This window comes from Rhea americana, unplaced genomic scaffold (genome assembly GCF_003343005.1).
Source record: "Rhea americana isolate MKP2758 unplaced genomic scaffold, rheAme1 scaffold_57, whole genome shotgun sequence".
NCBI lineage: Eukaryota > Metazoa > Chordata > Aves > Rheiformes > Rheidae > Rhea > Rhea americana.
Genome location: NW_028186723.1, coordinates 275,129 through 297,225, shown reverse-complemented (window position 1 = coordinate 297,225; position 22,097 = coordinate 275,129). Strand labels below are relative to the sequence as shown.

The following is a 22,097-nucleotide window of genomic DNA, read 5'->3' as shown; positions in this document are numbered from 1 at the left end:
CTGACAAAGCTACCGAGGACCCCGAATCCTGCGTTTTTCTCAGGGCTACTCCTCCTGCTTCCGACGGAGGACAACCCAACAGAGACGTTTTGCCAAAATGTGCTGTGCCGCTGAAGCAAACTGTTTCCACGAGGCTTTTACTAGGAAGGCTCGGGGATCAGAAGCACAGGGACGGGGCGGGGGGAACCGGGTGAACCTGCAGGTGGGCGATCGCAGTGCTGGCCTGAGAAGCGGTTCAGGGTCAGGTTCAGGCTCCTCCCCTGCCTGGTTTGGAGCCATCGGAGGAGAGCGACAACCTGAGCCCGGATCTCGCATTTCTCACGCCCATACCGTGATCTCTCAGCATGGGGCTGCCGCACACACGCACATCCTCTCGTTCATGTTTTCACAGCAAAACGTGGAACAAAACCAGATCTCGAAACCTGGGTAACTGCCGTGAGACAGATACACAGCGCTCTAAGCCGGGCCCACAAAACCCCGTCCGCGCTCCGCYCGGGTGTGCGGGCGGGCGGGCGAGGCGGGGGCCGCGGGGCGCTGCTGCGCCCGGCGCCTCGGACACGCGGCCACCGAAACCGCCGGGCACACGGAGCGGTACGGCCCCGCCAGCGCCCACGACCCGGCCGGCCTTCCAGGCCGCGCTTCCGAGCGCGTCCACACCACCCACCTGCAGATCGAAGGTTTTCTTGCCGCACGCGGCGCAGACGTGCGGGAAGTGGAGCGGGGCTACGCCGCGGAAGTCGTTCAGCTCGTGAGGCTGGAGCGCGCGCAGGGGCACGTCGGCCGTGCTGCTGCTCAGTTCCTCGCTCTGCCTCGCTCGAGAGCCGCTGAAACCCTGTTTACTGCTGTTGAGCCTGTTGAAAGCGGGGGCAGCGACGGCGCTGAACTTCGTGTCAGGTGTCGGCTCTTCGGGGTTGTAGAGCTCGTTTCTTATTTCATACTGCTGACTTGTTGATGGCCACATGCTGTCACCGGGCATGAGGTCAGGCTTGTTTTGGCTGCCGAAATTAGGGATATTTTCCCACTGGTTGTTTGTACCTGTGCCATGTAAGATGGGGCCTGGATCTCCTTTCTGATGGGAATTCGCGTGCAGGTCGCTGGGGAAAGCCAGCGCCGCCGCGTGCTGGCCTTTSGCGCTCGCGCCGTAGACGTTCTTCTGGAAGCCGGGCTGGCCGTCGTGCTTGGGCTGGCTCGAAGGGCCAAAATGTCCCTCGTAGGGGACCCCCGCGGAAGAGGTGACGGGATGCGGCGCGCCGGCCAGGAAGCCGTGCTGGCTGCATTGATCCGCCTCCGCAGCGTACACCTGAGCAGCAGGGACGCTCTGCTTGCCGTACTCGTAAAACCCGCCCGCCGCGGAGGAATGGCCAGCCTTGTTCAGACCCACGACCACAGCCTGCTGGCTGGAAGCAGGAGCCATCACGCCTCCGAAGGGGTTCATGACGATAGCGCTTGGGGTTTGGGCCGCGATGGTCCCGACGGGCCCCAGGCTCCCGCCCGGCGCCGCCAGCGCCGGACTCTGCGCTGGAAAAGCCAGCCCGCTGGACGGGAACCTGGCGTTAGCGATCCCAGGCCCTTGCGGCGGTCCTGCGGCATGCCCCTGAGGAGCGTTTATCATGGAAGGAGGTCTCAGCTGGTTAAAGAGCGGCTGAGACATAGCCACTTTGGAGAGGACCTGATTGAGGACGGTGGCAGCCGCCGGGTTGTTGGTCACTGCTGTCTGGGCCAATTTCAGCCTGTGCAGCGTAAGCTGAGCCTGGAGCTGGGCGAGCTGAAGACTTGCAGGGGAAGGAAGCAGCGGATTCGGGGTGCTGACAGAGAACGGAGTCTTCTCCAGGAGTTTCGCAGCGCTAGAAAAGATCGGGACACGGGTTAGGTACATTAACCTGGATTTTAACTGTGGTTGCTTCCTCCTAAAGCGTCGCATGGGATAAACAGCCACCTTTGGAGATCTAGCTTACCTAAACATAGGAAAAACAAGGTGATGATTAAAAGCAGAGCCTTAACCCATCTTCTTTGCTTAAGCATCCGCTGCTGTATCTTTGACTTATTTGTCTCCCTACAACATTTKGATTTAAAAGGACTCTTGAAGTCCCCATTTCATCCTGCACTAACCCTTGAGAGCTCCGAATCTGGCTTTCAGCTCGTTTAAAATATCTGTAGGATTCAGGCCTAAAACATTAAGGCAGAACAGGAACAGGAGCAACAAAAGCYCTCCCAGACCATCTCCACATCTGAGGGTTTTGCTCTGTCTCCAACTTACGCAGCCTTTGATCTTGCTGCTGAGACATCTGATTTTGTGAGGTTACTACCACATCCACTAAGAACAAGGGTCATCCTTTTCCCACAGAAGAAAGAAGCACAAAATGGGAATATAAAGCCAGTCCAATAGGTATGTCACACCTTGCGTATTTAGGAGGATGCAATACATCACACTCATAATTATTTTAACTGTTTACGATCCTCATTTAATTCACGTTCACGGCAGTCCATTCTGTAAAAAAGTAAATAGCCTCCCTATCACACAGAGGGCAATACAGAGGAGGAAAGAAAGCAAATGATTTGGCAGAGGCTAGAGCAAAAACTAATGTTAGACAGATGAAGAAAAATATTTGTACCCAAGACTCGTTCAGCTATTTCAGAAACAGAAATGGCAGCAACTAGAATGATGAACAAACCATCTTGAAAAGTTTTCCCTGTTCAGCTGGAACGTMAGACAAAATTTCTGCAGGATCAGCTGGTCAAAGTCAAGGTATTTACACTTTCTGGAAACCAGAAGTGCATTGAGTGTTCTTCTTTAAGGCTCTTAAACGGGATGAATACATATGGACTGCATTGCCTGCTTGAATTCCTGAACTGGGAAAATAGGAGAAGAGGGGATGATGGTTTCCGGCACTCAGTGGTTCACAGCTTTGGGAAGAGCCCCTGGGAATGGCAGGGATAACTCTCCAGTTCACACCCCACCCACCTGCCCACAGAAAAAGCTGCTTGTGGACATATAACAAAGTTCATCCCAACGCGAAGTTACAAGCAAGTGAAATCCAACAATGGAAAACGTTAGGCAACTGCCGCTTGCCGCAGCCACCCTGCTCGTGCTGGCGGCGCTGCCCCTCGGGGCGCCGCGCTGCCCCAGCGCCGCGCAGCCCGCCCCGGCCCCGCCGGCCTCCTCCCTGCCCCTGCCCGAGAAACGCCAGCCCGGCCCTTCGCCGCCGCCCGGAGCCTCGGCGAACGGACGGCGCAGCTGTTCAACACCTTGCAAATGGCTACTCGTTGCTAAAACGAGAGCAAGAGTACTGCTGAAAACCAGCGATGTGGCCCAAAGCTCGGTTAATTTACACTGTAAAAGCGTATGAAGTTTCAATTCAGGCCTTTCAAAGCGGCGGGAGCTATGTGCCGGCCGCCACACAGCACTCGCCGCTAGTAACTGCCCAGTTTGCTAGACTGCAGGGATAAAGCCGTAGTTAACGACAAACGTCTTGTCAGCCCGCTGCATTTGAAAACCACAAATTAGAAAAACATCTGCTTAAATCCACAGTATGACTAAGAGAAAATGAATGGGTTTCATATTTAACATTTAACTTCCACTAGCAACTGCAAGGCACATCTGTCTCCAAAAATACAAAAGGCCATTTGGATGACCGCATCGTCCCGGAGCGACGAGGGTCCCCGGCAGCCGAGAGCAGCGCGCTTCCCGCGCCGCCGCCGCCGCCTCGCACGGACGGGAGGGCTCGCGCCGCACGCCGTTACAGACAAAAGCCGGCTTGCAAGCGCCGTCCAACGCCGCGCCGCAGCAAACCCCGCCGGGGGCAGCGGCAGGCGGGACGAAGCGGCGGAGCCGGCGCGGCTCAAGGGGCCGCTCGTCCTCCCGGAGCGCCGGGGGAGCCGGCCTGCCGCCGCTGAAGTCCGCTCCTGCCCCTCTCAGCGCGTTCCTGGTTACAAGGTCGGCGACGCAGAAAGTAAACAGAAGTTGCCCCCTTCTCTTGTTTATTTATTTTGCATATGGAGTGCGCTCGGGCTATCCCAGCGGCACTTCTGCACCACCAGCAAGGACAGAGATGTTCCTTCTCCTAAAAAAAGAGCGAGAGCCCGGGTCACTCGTGTGCCGTTTCCGTGAGGAATTGCACCAACCAAACACATTTTTGCATGGCTCTGGGGGTGAACGGTTGAAGAAATGCATCAAAGATCCACCACCACTCAAAATGAAAAGGCAAGTGCTGGCAGAGCTGTATCGCTGCAAATCAGTGCAGCCCATCTGCTACCCCCGTAATCCCTACTGYGCCTTCAGCGTCCGAGCACAGCGAGTAACACAGTGTTCGAGCTAAAGCATCTAGACTGCTGGATCACCGGAGTAATCCTGTCTATAAGAGTGATGAAAAGGCTGAACGCGAAACACATCTATCAGAGCAGACAGATAACCTGGAGCTTGAATTTCAACAGACAAAATTAAGGATTTTAAAGTGTTGCCTGGCACCTTCCAAAATCAAGGAATAAAAAAACAATTAAGAAAGAGATGATCTTAGCTGCTACCAGYTATTTAGAAACTATTTAACAGTATTTAATAAATACTTGAAATGCTGCATAGAGTATGAGTTTGAATATATAAAAAGAACTAGACTCACTCAAATCTGTGCAGAATTTGTGTTCTTGCTTTCTGCATGAAACTTGCCTGGCTTCTAAGATTTTGCATCCCCTCCCCACATATGACACTTTTGGCTTCACATTTAATTACATCGTCCTGTCCAAATGTTTGAAAGATAAAATTTTAAATATTTTTCCTTCTCAAAAAATTCAAAACRTGCACTTTTTTCCAAGATATCTCTATTACTCTGCCTGTTTTTGAATTAAAATGGCCAAGGCTCTTGAGATACTTAAGTATTCTAAATATATGACTGCTCCGCATTAGCATACTATTCCTATTAGATTTATGATACTGTATTTGTTTGCATGCTGGTTTTCATCCAATAAAAACTTTATTAAATCAGTTTATCTAACACAGTTAAAAAACTTTGAATTTTTATTTCAGGACTCTTGAACACATCAGAGAGAACCATTTTCTAATTATCCAAGCACGAAAATCAATCATATTCTGTTGTGCACAAGTGTGAACAGCCCTTCCCTGTGACATATCATTTATTCACAACATTAGAGCTGCATTCTCTAAACTCCTTCAGAACAATTGCTGCAGTACTAAAAGAGCAAATCYAAAACATAAAAATGTATTGTTATACAGATGAAACTAATAAGATATCAGGGATAAACTCTGGCTTTAAATAAAAATGCACTATTTTCCTGTATTTCAGTGTGGTTAACTGTTTGTACATGAGGACAGAATTTGGCCTCTTGAATTAAGGGGACCGCAAAGCTGTATTTCAGACACTGGTGTAAGTAAAGACACAAAATTCAGCAATCTCAACAATACACGTCTTTGTTAGAATAGATTAATTACTGGAACGATATTTTATGTTACACTGTTTTGCTGATCACAACAAGAATATAGGCTTTAATACTCACTTTCGCTTGTTGAATAAAATCAACACTTAAGTCAACAAAGATAGTTCACTGGTTAAAAAATGAATATAGGAACTCTTTCCTATACTGCTAGATTGTCTGTGGCCGATACTAATGAGTATTCTCTTTCTCCGCAGCTCCACAAGAAGTATTTTCTTTGGTTTTAGGGAAATGACTTTCTGGGTCAGAAAAGCTTGGAAAGTCTGCTGAAAGGAGGAAAATATACCTTTATATTTTATAGAATTATACAAATTATAACCTTTATAATTTAARCTCTGAAATAATCTGCAGCAGAACTTATTCTTTTTGCTGAGTTCTYGCTAAAATTGATTCAAAAAGCAAGATCATGTTTCACAGTAAATTCAGCTAATGATGGGGAACACTAAAAACCTTAAGCTACTTTAATACATTTATAAGCTGGAAGTAAAACCCTTCTTATCCCAAATAACAGTTTTTAAAGCCCTCCATTATACTATCGAGGGAGTGAAACAAAACCCCAGCCAATGTATACRCATACTTTGCCAAGACAGTTTTGCATATGTTTGGCAATGATAAACTCTATTATCTGGACAATCCTCCAACCTGAGAGTCAGCTGGAAGATGAAATGTAAAATATTATCACAAAGCTGCYAAGCTCGAGCTTTACCAAGCTGATAGAAGAGTGAAGTGCTTGACTCCTACCAAGGACCCTTTCTGCCCATTTGAGACTTTGAGCCAAACTGTCTTGGCCGTTGTTTATAGGCAGAGAAGTCAGGCAATGCCACTGGGAAAGGGATGGGGTGAAGAGGCAAACGCAGCAGCTCTGTGTCGGATGGTGGCTGGGATCACAGAAATAAAATCAGAAGGGACCTCAGGAGGATGGTTGGAGYAGCTTCTGGGGCTCGATGAAGCAGAACTCGGCCATTCCTGACCTATTCACATAATCGGCTCTTTAGACCCTCCTACGTGGAGATTTTACAGCCTCCAGGGACAGTTCACTGCTCAGCTCTCCTGACTCTTAGAAAAATGTCTCTAACAGCTAGTCCCAATCTCTGCTAGCTGTTTTAGCCAGCTGCCCTGTGCCATCATCTCAGTGTACACTGAGACCCGCTCCTCTTGTCCTCCTTCAGCTGCTATGCCTTCTCTAAAACCATTTCAGCTTCTTCAGTCTATCTTTCTGCACGTCTCATGTATTGCACTTGTCCATAACACCCCATGCAATTGCATTTTTCCACACCAGCACAACCTTGAGGTCCACTGTTATGTCCAGTTCCTTTTCCAAAGAGCTATTGGCCATTTGAGGACCACAGAGAGGGCACCTGGGAGGGATCCCTGGAGGCTGTCTCCTCTGACTTCCCACAGCAAAGGCTGGCACAGTCCTTTCTCACTTTGACTGCCCAATGGATTTTAAACCACCATTTCATATTGGCCTCATCAATGGTGTGTCCAGGTTATTTCGGATCCAGTTTGTCAGGATTACTCTGGATTCCTATGCTGCCTCYAAAGCACTTGTAAATCCTTTCCTCTTGGCACCATCTGCCAAGTTAGTTAATGGGTGCTTCATTCATCCAAGTCATCGAAGCGTCAAATAGATTTAGGACTGTTCCCAAGGAGGAGTGCATGATTTGCCCTTCCATTCCCTCTTAAAACACCAGTAATCCAAGGACATCTCTTACCCCTGGTGGTCTAGATTTCTGAGCTGAAGAGACCAGATCCTTTTCTCCTTGATAATCCCTTCTGCTAAAAAAAATAAAAAATAAACAAATAAAGAAAGAAAGAAGAAAAAAAAAGAAAAAAAAAGCTGTTGTCCCACTTGCAACAGCAAAAATAAGAGGCTGGATCATCTCTGCTGAGATTTCTTACTAAGGATTCCTGTTATAATTCTGGGAGCTGATGTTTGGATTGTTACTTAAAATCAACTATGTATTTTGGGTTCGTTACGGCAATATTTGTTTCTTTTTGATTTATTATCTTTCAAATGCTGGTGCCAGCGACACAGGAYGACAATCCCAGTTTACAACACAAGAACAACAAAAATAGGGAGCCCTAGTCCACAGTRGCCTTCACAATTCCTCTCCCCATTATTCAGTATATGTTTTACCCTGGAAACAAGTTTCTTGCATTGTTTGTAAACCCAGGCTGTACGTTGGGTTAATTTCTGCTTTCCCTCGTTTAATGCATCTCCCCATAAACACTTAGGCAAAGTTTGACTCCTTTTAAGTAGAGGACATAGTCTACTGACGGAGGACTATAATACCTAAATCCAAGGTCACGGTGATGATTTTTGGAGGGTTGGGAAGCTCTCGTTTTGCTCCACGACATTTAACGTGCGCCACCGCCACGCAGCCCTGCCTGCAAACCTCAGCCTGATTTCGGGAAAATTAGGAAACTGCAGCCTCTAAAGAAAAYGAAACACGAGAAGCAGGGCAGAAGCCCATCCAAGGCATTTTACATCATCACAGAGGACAAAGGCCAACCGAAAAATAACCGTGGGTATATATAGGACTTGCCAGAAAAGTTATTACAGTAATATCTCACTGCAGCTTCTGCTAACGCGTTTCCCGCGTGGCACTGTTAACCGCTACRAAAATAATACGCCTGAACACACCGCTGTCTCGCGCTGCCTGGAGGCACAGCCGCTCACATTTGTATGTCAAAGTAGGAAGCATAATGCGGTAGGCAGATAATTCCTCATCTGGATAAACCATACGTATTATTATTTCACAGTAATATAGGACAGTATAAAAGCACTGTCGCAAAGGTAGTATCTTCAGTTGGTAGACGGGAAAATGACGTAACCGTGGAGAGGCTAAAGCACTGAAGAAGATTTTTATTTCTAAGTGGCTTCATTTGTGTTTACAGAAAAGATTGCTGCTCGAGGAAGAAATCTAAAATATTACAATCCAGCCTTTTATCCATTTGTTTCTAAATATTCATCTCAGTGATATCTTTGAAAAGCTCAATTAAAAAAAATCATATTAGTCATTTAAGTCTCTAGGCGAATAGTCAGCCTTCATAATGATAACAGCCCAGGCTACGCAGATCAGGCAGATAAATCTGAGCTGTGTGCACCCTAGGCCAGCTCAGAAGTGCCAGCTGGGGACRAGAAGCCGCAAAGGAGCATCACAACTGTTTCATAATTAATCGAGGATCACCACCGCCTCCAAAAGTAGTTTACGTGGTGTGCTTTGCTAACCGYCGCAGCTCAGCAGCGTGCGAGGAGATACACGGGAATAGCTCTGATCAAAAGTGGCCATAGGATTTATTTTCTCTTTCCCACAAATACTTAAACRAAAAGTATGAAATCTGGAGCAGTAAGAAAAGTCTTTGCTGTTTTCTTTTTTAAAATCAGAATTTTGATTAGAATATCAGAACCRCTATGGTTTTCCTATGACACATATTATATAACTATATACTTAGACCTCCTTTTCAGTTTTCCTTTAATGTATATTTTAAAAGTATATAAATGTTATAAATTCCTATTGTTTACATCTCATATATTACTGGTATACACACATTATACACAAATCTTACGAAACACAGATCTAATTCCACTGTTACTACAGTGTGCTGCAAAGCGCTCCTGGTTTCRGTGGAGCAAGAGCAACGCTCCCATGTCCCTCTTTGGCTATGTTTAATTTAAACATGAAACATCAAAGAAGAACATGCTCTTTGCACGATTTCTTTGAAACCAGACTTCAATACTGAGCCATAATATCAGTTCAGTTACACGGAAGTAATATGCGGCACATTTGGGCCTAGAAGTTTTCAGCGTCTCTTTTGCAATGACTGTTACTCATTTTTTCTTGAATGCATCCAAATTTCTGCGCTAAAGAAATTTTAATGGGACTCCAAAGATATAGAGGAGGTTTTATTTATTTTTCTTAAGCTGAAAAGCAGCAGTTGGTATGAATCAGACTTCAGTGTGTTCCTTCTGGCAGAAAATAGACTGTACCAGAATTGCTGGAACTCTCTGGCTTTGAGAAACTTAATTTATTGTCCTGAATAATAAAATGCCACTCGAGCAACCTTTCAAAACAAAACATAACACCGGCCAGCGCTTACATCTAGAACAGGGACCAAAAGCACTTTTCCACGAAGGAAACAAAATGGGGACAGGCACTCCATATTGAATAGTGTCAATTATTTTATTTTCCCTCTTTGCCTTCAGTATTAATTAGGGGGAACTGACAGTTAATCTGCGCTGCGCTCTGCATGGTAAAATTGATTCGTATAGTAAGACAGAAAATAAGAATCACTTTTTAATAAAAAATATCAGGTTCCAGAGAACTGCATGTGGCAGCTGCGAGGAAGGAAAAAGTGTGAAGGGATTAACCCGTCCCCTGCGCTCCAGCAAGGATCYGTCCCGTTCTGCTCCTACCACCGCACGCACAAGCGGGCAGCCCCGCGTGGGGATCACGCAGGGCATTAACCCCCATTAATTCCTGCTTGCTGGTTTTGCCTGTTTTTAAAGTATGTTTCTACACGGTAGCCATAGTCTCACTATGAACATGAGCAATCTATTGGCTAGGGAAAAGGAAAAAAAAAAAAAAAAAAAAAAAAAGCAGGCTTTATTTCCCTCTGCTGGCACATCAGATGTTGCACCTTGTGGAACTGGTCTTTCTTTTAATCTCAGAACACCCTGGGACTCGCATTCAATTTTCCCTCCTCTGTGAAAAGTCTAACAAAATTGTGACCACCACTATTAACAAAAAAAAAAAAAAAAAAAAAGTAAAAAGGTGCTGATTTTCTTCATGTATTATGTCCCAGACATTATTTCTGAAAACAAAACGCCATCTCTGAAGTATACAGTACCAGTTGCAGATTTTTTTTTTTAACCATTAATAATGTTGCTCTGATCTTATTCTTTTATTTCAGGGAACTCTATTCACTGATAGCATTTCCAAATTCAACCRCTTTTTCATGTATTTTGGTGTTTTAACATCTCTCAGGTTTTGAAAACAACTCTAGCCCACCAGCTGTCCACAACGTTAAGGTAATTCTGCTTTGTGCCTACCCTTGCGGCCCAAAAGGCGGGTTACGGGGCGGTAAGCCCTGGGAAATCAACAGGCTGCAACTCGGTCCGGAACGTCTTTTGTAGCGGAAAAGCCGTGGCGTACGGAAAGCTAAGCGCCCTCAGAAGCGATTGCACAAAGCAGGTCAAATGGCTGAACTAAAAATCAAAGCTAACCGCTACAGCGAGGGAGACGAGGCCGGGTGCGGCGGGGGAAGAGGCGGAGGACGCCACGCGATCTCACCCTCGGGCGCCGGCGTGCCGCCCGCCCGCGCTCCCTTTGCAAAGTCGCCGCTCTAGGAGCGAGGAAAAGCRGCCCCAAAGCGAGGGCCGGCGGGCGGGACACGCGGCGCCGGGGCCACGCCGGCGGCACTACGCGCCCCGAGCCTGCTTCCGCAGAGCTGCGCGCCGCGGGGCCCTGCGGAGCAGGACCAGCTGCGGGGCAAAGGGGACATGCTGACGAACACGAAGACTTTTACAGAGCAAGCAAGAATTCCCCGCGCAGTCACAGTCTTGCACGATTTCGCTTTTCATTCAGACACGTACCGCTTCCACCCCCCGGCTCCCCAGCGGGGTTCACGAGGCTGGCCGCCTTCCAACCGCAGTTGGCGTTTTGAGGCTAGGAAGCCTGCACGTCCCTGCCGAAGCCCGGGTTAGCCGKCCGCGCGCTCTGCGAAGGGAAACGCGCCGTGCCGGGCCGACGCAGCGCCCGCGGGAACGCCGTGCCGCCGGCTCGGCTCCGACCCCAACGCAAGGGCCGCAGGCGACGCAGAAACCCCACGTCTTCCCCGCCCGCTTTCACCCGAGGAGCTGTCTCAGCCGGTCCTTCCTCGTTGCTGGTCCAGCCTCATAAAGCCAAAGCCATCAAAGAACAAGCTTTGCCCCTTTTCGAAACCAAAATATTTTATAGTTTACATCCGGGTGTCAAAAACTACTGATCTTTCCCACACTTCTCATTAGTCAAAGATTAATGTCCCCTCTGCTAAATGGCAGAACACACYACAGCATACACACTTCAATTAGGAAATGAATGAGCTGTCCTCCCAAAATAAGCCAAATGCTCCTGTTTCTGCCTCGGGTTTATTAGGCTCTTCAGCCAGTCGGATCTCCCTCTTTACAGCTGTTCAGCCAGGCACTCAATTAACYTCGTGGGAAAGAGGAAAAGTTTGTTAAACTTTCTTTCAGCAGTAGTGTTGGTCTTGAAACCTTTTGCAACCTCAACAGCTTTTCGATATGTGACAAGATTTTTTCTGCGYTAAGATGCTGTTTCCAAAATTACTCTGCACTGACACAACCTACAAACCAGATCGTCCTGTAAGTGCATACAGCTTACTCTTAAAAAAAAAAAAAATCATACTTCTGCAATACTTCACGCTCACGCAAAGCAGAGTCCCAAGGTGTTTCTGTGCGGGTTTGCTAATCTGCTTTCCTGCCTTCTTTCTTTCTTGGTTGGAGCGTCAGTTCGGCGCGCTCTCCCCATCTCTGCAAAGGAGAAAACTACTGTTCACATTTCTGGCTTTTCTCCAGATAAGGAGCCATATCTTTAAGAGATGGCAAGGACCGTGACTGAAGGGGGAAAGGCACATAACAGGTGCTCCAAGCATTCTCCTCCACACATGCAACTCCCATCAGGAAAGAGTGGAAAATTCTGGGGTAGGAGAGGGAATAAGTAAAACCTACAGAGCTCTGCTAAAGCCTGATGCACCTCCCTTCTGCAGCGGGCGTCCTCATGCCGTCCCCTGCTTCCGTATTGTACTAAGCAGGACGAAGAAACACAAATCAACCTTCATTTCAACCTCAGTTCTCTGTTTYGTGTAAAACCCAGCACAACCACATGAATCACATATGGCAAGTCCAGCCTGGGAACCGCGTTGAGACCTTTCTGGCCAGGAACGAGCTCAGCCTTACCGCTGCCTGCAGGCGGCTCAGGACCGAAGGCTGCWGGTTGTTCCCAGCTTCCAGCTGCCGAACCAGGCAGCACGGGCAAGCCTGGGCCAGCTTTGCTGTRTCCCAGTCCACAACTTTACTGTGTCAACAGATGTAGCTGCATTTTTCCACCAAGTCAGAACAGGCCAGCAACGAAGGAAAGCGAGGCAAGAAGCACAGGCAATCTGATTTTATAAAACACTACCTACTGCGCAGGCGGCACGCTCTCGGCTCTCTCTGGAGAGGGCAAAGATTCACTCTCTCAGCTCTACGGTTTTCCCTAACTTACGTTTTTCATCTGTCATCAAATACTCCTGTTTCACTTCACACCCTGAAAAGAACTTGCCCCAAAACGACTGCATTCCCAGCAAATCTCATCCCCGTGGAATGTCCTCTCCTCGTCTATCTGCTGCGCCGGGAAAAAAGAAACCAAAGAAGCCGGAGGGTGGTCCTTCTTCCCCTTGAGAAAAGACCTGCCATTCAAAATAAAACACTGAAAATTCGTTGTAATGTGCCTTTCCAGTCTTTCTGCTGCCTTAATTAAAAGCAACCAAAAATAGATGTTATTTTTGGAAGTAAATCCAGTTGAGCGCGAAATCAGAGATCGCGATGCCTCTTGACCTGTTGAATTTCGACTGGGAGCCTCCTCACTGCTTTCGGATGAGAACTATGTTCTGGTTCTAGTCTTGATTCCCACACACAAAGTCTCCCAACTGCCTAACATGCCCTCTAAGGTAATGTGATGCTTCCACAGGCTGCTGAGACTAAAAGGGTCCGCTGGCACTCTTGGAATAATAATGAGAGTAAGAAAAAAAACATCATCCAGACCATTTGTATCATGAAAAAAAAATGCAAAAATGAAGTAACGCAGCTGAGGACAAACTGTAACTCAGCAGATGGCACATGTGGAGAGAAATCATTTAGTGAAAGGCAGTAATACATCTGATGAAGCGCTGTAAGTCTTGTAAGCTTTTCAGGAAATTTTGCTCACTAATATTCTACTTGGGGATTGCTTAGGCATGATTTCCTAATTTGGAGATCAATCATTTCATATAAATTGCCTTGCATATTCCCTGGACTCTTATATCTTCTAATGAGTTTAGAAATCTCTTTTTAAAAAGAGCACCAAAACCAAATGCAAATTCTGCCCCTATCCATGGAGCTTTTGGAACATAATATTACTGTTATGAAAAAACATGAGTATGTCATTTGGAACACATCCTGAAACTCAGATGCATCAATGTTAGACAGCAAAGCCAAGCAGGGATGTGACAGGTCAWTTTGAGCATGTATTACAGCAGATTTCTTTTTTTTTTTTACAAAAAAAAAAAAATGTAGATATCGAAATAACAGGCGCATCCCCACTTGGAGAAGATTCTCGTATAAACCGTGAAGTCTGGACTGAACACAAGCCTGAGAACTTCCTGGCATAAACCACCAGCTACATGGTGGCGGCAGGAAAAAGCATCTCTTTCTATGCCACAAAAATGAGCTTTATAGTCATGCTTTCTGCAACACCCTAAGAAATGGGATCCTGGCACAGAGACAGAACTGTGGTTGAACCCACTATAAAAGGTCTGTATTTCCACACTAATCCATCAAATTGCTTTAAAAGAGTAAACTCATATTTGTCTTTAGGCTGCAGTTAGGTTTGCTAAACCAGTCTCAACTTTTATAATTAAATAAATAGCGATAGAGCAGTATTTTCTTCCCCCAAGAAAGAAGAAAGAAACTGTCTTCATACCTCATGCAGAAAACTTCACGTGTACTTATTCTGCTTTTGCTTTTGCCAGCACCYGTGCTCCCTCTTGAGTTCTTATGCTCCTCCGTATAGTAATATTCAAACAGATTAAAAAAAAAATATATATATATATATAGTCTTTCTGCAGTCAGCATGATAGCCTGATTTGGTCAGAACAGCAAACTAGCTTCTTTAGTGGAACTGGAAACAGACAGTTTCTTATGACCAGCAGGAAAAATAAACATCTGTCTTACACTTCCATATCTCAGCCTCTAAATTAAACACTAGAAATACTTCATAAAATTGTGATTCCAAAATTTGGGTGCCTGGATATCAGACTTTTCGGAGGACCACTAGCAAAGCAATTACAGCTCATAAATATTTTTTAATATGACATCAAGAAACAGTGACAAATCTTAGAATCACAGAATCAGTAAGGTTGGAAGGGACCTCTGGAGATCATCTAGTCCAACCTCCCCGCTCAGCAGGGTCACCTAGAGCATGKTAGACAGAGTTGCATCCAGGCRGGCCTTGAAGATCTCCAGAGAAGGAGACTCCACAACCTCTCTGGGCAACCTGTGCCAGTGCTCCGTCACTCTCACAGGGAAGAARTTCCCCCTCACGGTCAGGTGGAACTTCCTGTGCTTCAGTTTCTGCCCATTGGACCATATGGGGTAGATTAATAGATCCTGATACGTCAGATCAGATCCTTTTAACATTACTGTGAATTGTTATGGTCTTCTAAGATTATGGGTATAATGTCCCTTAGTTAATACATTAAACTAGGCCTATATCAGCATTTATAACTTACTTTTAAGTTAATTGCCCAAATGTCTATTAAAAGGAAGGCTTCTGTTGCTTGCCCAGTGTGTGCAACATGGACCACAGCTGAAGACCTTTTATTGTAGATAAATAATAACCTCCCTCACTACTAATGACCCATTTCCACTTACAGTCAGAAGGCAGTTAACTGCTTTAATGTTCTTTTTCCTTCTTTTCTGTCATTTCTACTAGTATTTGTATTGTAGCCCGCAGTGAACACAGTGGTTCATTACCACACAGGAAAACAGTCGGATGCATGGCACGGCAGCTGAAGATAACCGAAGAGTTAAGCACAGTGGTAAAGCGATCTTGAGCAGTTTGCACAGACACCTTCTTTTTTGCCAGAATCCTGAATCACCTAAACTCCCAAAGCCCCATGGATCAGTCTTGAAATCTCTCTCACCAGATTAAGTAAGGTCCTCTGAACCCAGTCTGGCCTGTGGTCTCCATACCAGCAACATTCTCAAATGCTTTCAGCCCCTGATGTATTCATCAAAGGGAAAGCTAGTATCTCCATTCTTGGAGCGGGTTCTCTTCATCAGGACAGTGTGAATGAGAATAGTTTACACAATAAGCTCTTCTGTCCACTACAGTATGACGGCCAGACTAAGAGGGCTACCTAGATGGTTTTAATCAGTAGCCGTGTACTTAGTTGGGTTTTGTCCCATTAGGCCGTACATCTGGCAAATATGGACATCCTCAACCAGGGCGTCACTAGCTCAGGATGGGGCTGACTGCAAAACCTCTTGCCCTGCTCAGCGGTGTCCATCTAACACAGACTGTGTGCAAATTAAGGCTAAGTATTGCAGAACAGTTATGAATTTGCAGCGCAGGGAAGATTCACGAGTTTTCTGCTCAGGAACAGAAGTGGCCCAGGAGGCAGCACTGCTGCCACCCCAGCCCTCAGCAGATCTGCTAGGAACACGCAGAGGGGCACAGGAAAGAATTTGCTCTTTCCCGTCTTGTGTGTCCGTCTTAGGGGTGTGATGGAGACAGCCAGTCCCCGAGGGCCCTCTGCCACGCCACATGTGAGCGTCACATTCTGCTGCCCCGTCGCATGCCTGCCTGGATTAGCCCATGTCATCAGGACAGTTACACCCTGCCCTACATGGGCACACACGGAGCACCCGGCCTCACCCCCACCCCGAGGGGGAGGCCCGCCAAGCGCACCCTCACGGCCTCGCGGAGCAACGCCAATCGCTTGTTGGCTCTCGACCGGCATGGGACGCCCTGGGAACCCAGCCAGCACCTTCCCCTTGAGGCAGAGCAGTYGGACACGCTGAGCAGAGGTTTGTCCTGAGCAGAAAAGCCCTTGCAACAGCGCTCCCTGCCTTGGGCTCCCCTTGTCTTCCTCCGCCTCCGCAGGAGGGAAGGGTGGACCAGCAGCTCTGGGTCCACAAATACGTCATGCAGGGGGGAGGATCAAGACGTTTCAAATGAAGCCAAAGGCAGAACTGAAGATGCCCAAAGGTGGTAACTTGGGGAACTGAGCAAAAAATGAGAATGTCAAGAAGAATGCGAGCAATGTGACGTCAGAAGATGTTCTTCCACCAGAGAAGCAAATCTTAGGAGAAAAAGAAAGATATTCACATAGAGCAGCTAAAGATAAATGTGAAATGCTGGACGAAAATCACAGGAATAAACCTGGAGTTTAAATATCAATGCTCATATGTACGACGAGCCATTTTAGTAATATCTCTGCTCCACTTATCCTCTGCAAAACTTGCTGATACGGGCCTGGAAATCTGAGGAGCAGCTCATGTGATGCAAACTTCTGACACTCCCCAAGACATGGCAGCTTACACAAGCCGTGTTAGTTGGTGCACTGGAAAGCTGGATATGATTGAGATGATCAGGGGACTCTTTTTGGTACCATGCAAAATGTTCCCATTTAGATGGGGTTTGTGAAGGTACTGTGAACAAGTTAAAATTTGCCTGTACTTTCATGACTGCCTGTGGCAATCTTACAACGTGAACATAAAGAACTACTTTTAAAGAAATTTGAGCAAAAAAAAGGTCACCATCCTGGTGAAAACAGAAGCTCCGGAGCTTCAGAATAATTCCTTTTACGTCAACAAGGCAACGAAACACCAGCTTGCTATGTACTTCCAAGTTCTTCAAAATACTCTGCTGTTTTGGTAATAATTATAGGGGTAGCAACCACCTTCCTAGATCTGAACTATTCAGAAAGCTGATTTACTTTGTTATCATTTTTTTTTCTGGCATTTCACTGCATGTGGACCATAAAATCAGATGGAATCCTCTCTCCCTTTTGGTTAAAATTTTGCATAGGAAAAAAGACCTTGTGCTCAGGTTCCTGAAGCTTACCTGCAACTACAAGCCTGTTCTAATGTATTGCATCTCTTGGTTAGTTATAACAAAGGCTCTTTAAATACAAACTGGTTCATTCTCATATAGAGAAACTAGTCACTGCAAATCTTACTTCGTACCTAGACTTTTGCATCCAGGTCCGTAATGGAGGCTCTCTGGCTGATACTGCCACACAAYGGCTTTCTGGCTACCAGCAGCTTAAAAAACCGGATGCTTAATCATGTGAAACCAGTTCTGCTTCTGCTACRGGAACAGAAAGTGCCCGGGTACATGCAACACTTCCACCAAAGAGAGCTGATGAAAAATGACTTTTTAAGAAACATGTTAAAAGCAGTTGTTTGAGGAAGGTGGAAGTTGCCACCCGGCATAAAGTAAATGCTAACTGACTCTCGAGTGGAAAACCAAATGCTAAATCTTGAGTAGATTTAATTCAGGGAAGTGAGAATGATCAAACAAATTATCTTGCAATCCCTGCAAAAGTATCTCCACAGGCAAATCAAAAGGGCCTTCAAAAAGAGAAGAAAAAGAAATTAAAAGAAATAGACTGAAGAGAAACACCTAACTGGCTCCRGGTTCAGCTCCCGCTGTCAAATCCCCAGGAGAGTTTCTCTGCCTGCAGGATTACTGCCCTCGGCAAAGCGATCTTCACGCCGAGGCAATTACAGTCCTATACRTGACAGTTAGGCCTAAACTAATTATTTAACAGTTGAAAATATTACCTCCGCCTCCAAGGATTTTATCACGAAGCAAAGAGCACTTAAAAGGCGTGCTGAGAGCAAGGGAAGGAAGGAGAGCCCGGGTGCGCGAGGGCAGAGGCCAGGCGGCTGCTGCCCTCCGCCGCCGAGGGGGTCGGGAGGAGAAGAAACGAGGCATTTTGCCACATCTAACCTGGCAGGAGCATTTGCCCTCATGTAACAAAAGCTCCTGCGCTTTTGCACCCTGAGCACTTGAAAATGCCCAAAAGTCGGGTTCCGAAAAAATCCCCCCCGGGTGGTAACCTGTTACCTGCTTGGGAACCTGTTCTTTTTGCCATTTTGTTGTTAACAAACATTTTGTTTTCTCAGTCTATATTCGCTCCTAGTGACAAATATTTCCATGTGAATTTGGTGCATCAGAAGCAATAGTAAAATTTTACTATTCCTTTTAATACAGCAGCAGTTTAATTTTCTGCATAGAAATCTTAACAAGCAAAATAAAACCCTGTTTTCCTTTTGGAAAATGGTTGTGTATTTTTATTCTGCCTTCTTAGAAGCATAAGGCATCCACAAGGTAAAAAAACGAGGTAACAGGTTTTACTACCAGGGGTGTGTGTGTGTGTGCATGCAAGGCATCCTTCTAGCCAAATCAGCACTACGGGAATGAAGGTTAAATAACCACTAGATGGGGACATTTGACTTCAGAATGTAGCAAACCCAACCGTTCCCTTAAAAACCATCMCCCTCCTCAGCGGTTTTGATTTCAGCGTTTAAACAAACAAACAAAAAAGATGCACCTGCCTCCTTGTCTTTCTCTGGATCTAGTGAAAACAACAGATGGATCGATTCGTACTGCGCAAGGGGTGGTTAAAGCTGAATATGACACTACGAGAGAAAACAGAAAACAGTATCAAGCTGTTGCCTGTATTCCCTAACTGATCTGAAAACAGCTTTAACAAATGACATACCAGCCTAGACCAATTTGCTGCTGATCTCTCTTGGCCTCCTGGCAGGTTCTCACACTTCTGTAGACCACATCTGACCACAAGTCTTTCACGACTTGCCCTGCTCTTGGGGCTCCTCCTGCCCCTCTTCTCTACCCACYGTCCATTCACAGGGGTCCTCTCCTCTCTCCTCCAGCCTCCCACAGCCAGATTTTGCTGCTTCGCTATCTGCAGCTCCTTCCTTCCAAGTCACAGCTGGAAATCCAGCATGCACCTCCCACCCCAATTAACAGGACATCCCACCATTCTCACCACCCCATCCCATTCAATCCAGGACACTTCCTGCAGCTCCCTCCCTCTTCAAATGCTTCGGTAAGTCCCAGGGCATGAAGGTGATGCTCTCAGTCATCACCTTCAAACCCTTCACAGCACTAGCAGTGCTCATTTCACTCCCATTTTACCAGCTCCCAGCACACTTGCCCACTTGTCCACCTTGCTCCTTGCAAGTGGATGGGCCTCAGAGTTGGGAGCAAGCCTTTCCTCTGTCTTCAACTCCCCTCTCTCARTATTTCCTTTTTTCCCAATGCCTAAAAGCAATTGGCTGAATAATAACGAACTGAGAAGAGCTGCAGTGGAGAAYTACTCAGAGATATTTAATAAATATAGTTCATATATCATTTAAAAATTCTAGTATTTGTCAAGAGAAGGGTTATACTGAAGTTAGATTCCTTCTGTTCACTTGCCTGTACATGTTGTTGGTCTTAGCTGGCAACTGCAAGAGAATTTCGACTACACTTTCCAGTAGATGCAGACAATCTTACGAAAGAAACATGCTATCCAAACCTAATTACTTTCTTTGAAAGAGTATATGAAAAGCTTTTAAGCATACAAAAAGCTGTTGAAAACAAATGTACAGAAGACGCTTGGGGATTTCTGTAGGAAATACAAGTGGTTTGGGGGTTATTACTGATAAAGTGGATGTTCCTTTCTTCTAGCTGAAAACTATTTGCTGGCGGAAAAGAAAAACTAACCAATATCTGCATGCACTAAAGAAAGCGTTGAACCTTTTGAACCTTTTTACTAAACATTTTTCTTTGCTATAGGGTAAAAAGTTACAAACAAAATACCACTGTTTATTGACTTGAAAGTTGTAGGGCACCTCCTTTAAAAAAAAGCCATTGCATAGAAGAATAAAAGATGAAGAAGAAAATGGTTGTAAAATTTTCCTAGATGCAAAAGCTAGGATTTATTTCTAAAGCCAAACTTCAGAGATGAAGTCAATTTGGTCAGATTTTCAAGTACTGTGTAAAAATAAATAGTTAATATATAGTACATTTTTGCCGTGTCATTCAACTTGCTGGGAAATACAGGGGAATACTGGGAGCTCTGCAAACCACTTTCCCAATCAACCATTCATCCAGGCCAAAGACAAAACCCTTTTTGATTTCAGCAGGACAGGTTCAGCCTCTGTTGGAAATCTGCTATAACGCATTTGAGATCTGAGCAGATGCTGTTACTATTCACACAGACACCTCCCTACRTTTACAGCACAAGATTTACTCCCAGACCAGCACATAAACACCTCATACAACAGTGATAGGATATGATCAGTTAAAGCAGTCATGATTCTCCCAGAATGACACCGAACTAATTTACCTAGTCTTTTAATGGTATATATTTTTAAATATGTGTTTCCAGAAGGATCTCCTCATTTTAATTAGTCCCTCAAATTCATATTCAAAATAAACTGCAAGACACAGTCACTCTGTAAAGCGGTCAAACCCAATCAGGATGCCTTAAATCTCTCCCTGACTTATTTTCAGCTACGTGTGCTGTTTGCAGTTATAAAACTTTCCTGCCTCCAAACTTGCCCTGGTAAGCTCTCAGGCAGGCTCCCTGCAGATGCACATCCGACTTCGAGAGGGCRTTTCGCCACTTGCAGTGTGCGGTCGCTGCACCGCGCTCGGGGCCTGCTCCCCTTTCTCTGCAGTACATTGTGCCGGGGAATTCCTTCCCCCAAGGCGTGAAGAAAATCGTTCAGCCGAAGCGTACAGGTCCCTGGGTGGGCACGCTGTTCTACTGGAAGAACAGCTATATGCGAGCATCAGAAAAGACTTCAGCAGCATCAGAAAAGACTTCAGCAGCAGAGATCTCTTGAGGAACGGCGGACAATACTCCCCAAAGGAAACCCGAGACCCTCCTCGGAATTACAACATCATCCACTACGGCGAGGAAGCATAAAACAGCTCATTAGCAACCCTATCGAGTGACAGACCTACAGCCAGCTCCGAAGTTGCCCACACCTGTCTGTCTCTGGCGCCTGCCAAAAGGCCGCGTTCCACCGGGGAAGGAATCCTTGTCCCGTTTCTACATCTGGATGTTGCAACACCCACTACACTCCAGGGAACCACAGGTTTTTGCGGCACGGCACACAGCTAGGCAGCAGAGAGGAGCGCAGGGCTCTTGTGCCCGAGGCTCCCCCCCAAAGTCAATGCATTTCTCATGACTGTTTCGAACGGGAAAATCCAGAATGCCACTGAAAATGTCTGTCGATCTTAAGCAGCACCAGGATTAGTTCAGCAAAAATTATACAGTGTCCTGGAACAAGTATTTCTGGTAYATCTTGTTCACTTAAAACCTGAAAATGCATGAGCCCTAATATTACCTTAAAARCCTATTTACAGTGTATAAGTCACCCTGAGTTGTTCCTTTGATGGGCTAGGAGCAAACCGTAATAATAACGTAAGAGCTGCTGTACAGTTTCACGCGGTAAACTCCACTGCCATAGARAAAAGCCTTAAATATGACACAGCTGAGTCTTACATGTGACACACTCTTCAAAGCATGCCAGAAAATCTATCATTTCACGTCATCCTTCATGAAGATCCACATACGTCATTAGTCGCACAGGATCTGTTTTGTAGGGAGAGTGGGATTTCTGTTAACATGCTTTGTATGCAGTCCTCGGGAGCAATCTAGCTAGAAAAGYGATAAACAAAAGAGGAGAATTTAAACTAACCATCCAACCTTCCCACGCATTAGTGTTTGCGTGACAGATTTTTCCTGGACTACGAGTAGCGCACCCACATCRTACCACACTGCACAGGAAAGGGGAACGGTCTCAGTTAGAACATGCACATTTT

The 22,097-nt window shown here is 46.1% G+C and overlaps 1 protein-coding gene across 1 annotated transcript in view; it reads right to left on the bottom strand.

Annotated features, from left to right (window-relative positions):
• Window positions 1-22,097, bottom strand: part of RBM20 (RNA binding motif protein 20) — a 65,914-nt gene that overhangs the window by 20,004 nt on the left and 23,813 nt on the right. Inside the window, exons 2-3 of the mRNA XM_085319113.1 lie at window positions 18,808-18,895; window positions 665-1,844 (exon numbers count right to left, since the gene is read on the bottom strand). Of these exons, the coding sequence (XP_085175239.1) occupies window positions 665-1,844; window positions 18,808-18,895 (1,268 nt within the window). The remainder of the gene's footprint in view (window positions 1-664; window positions 1,845-18,807; window positions 18,896-22,097) is intronic.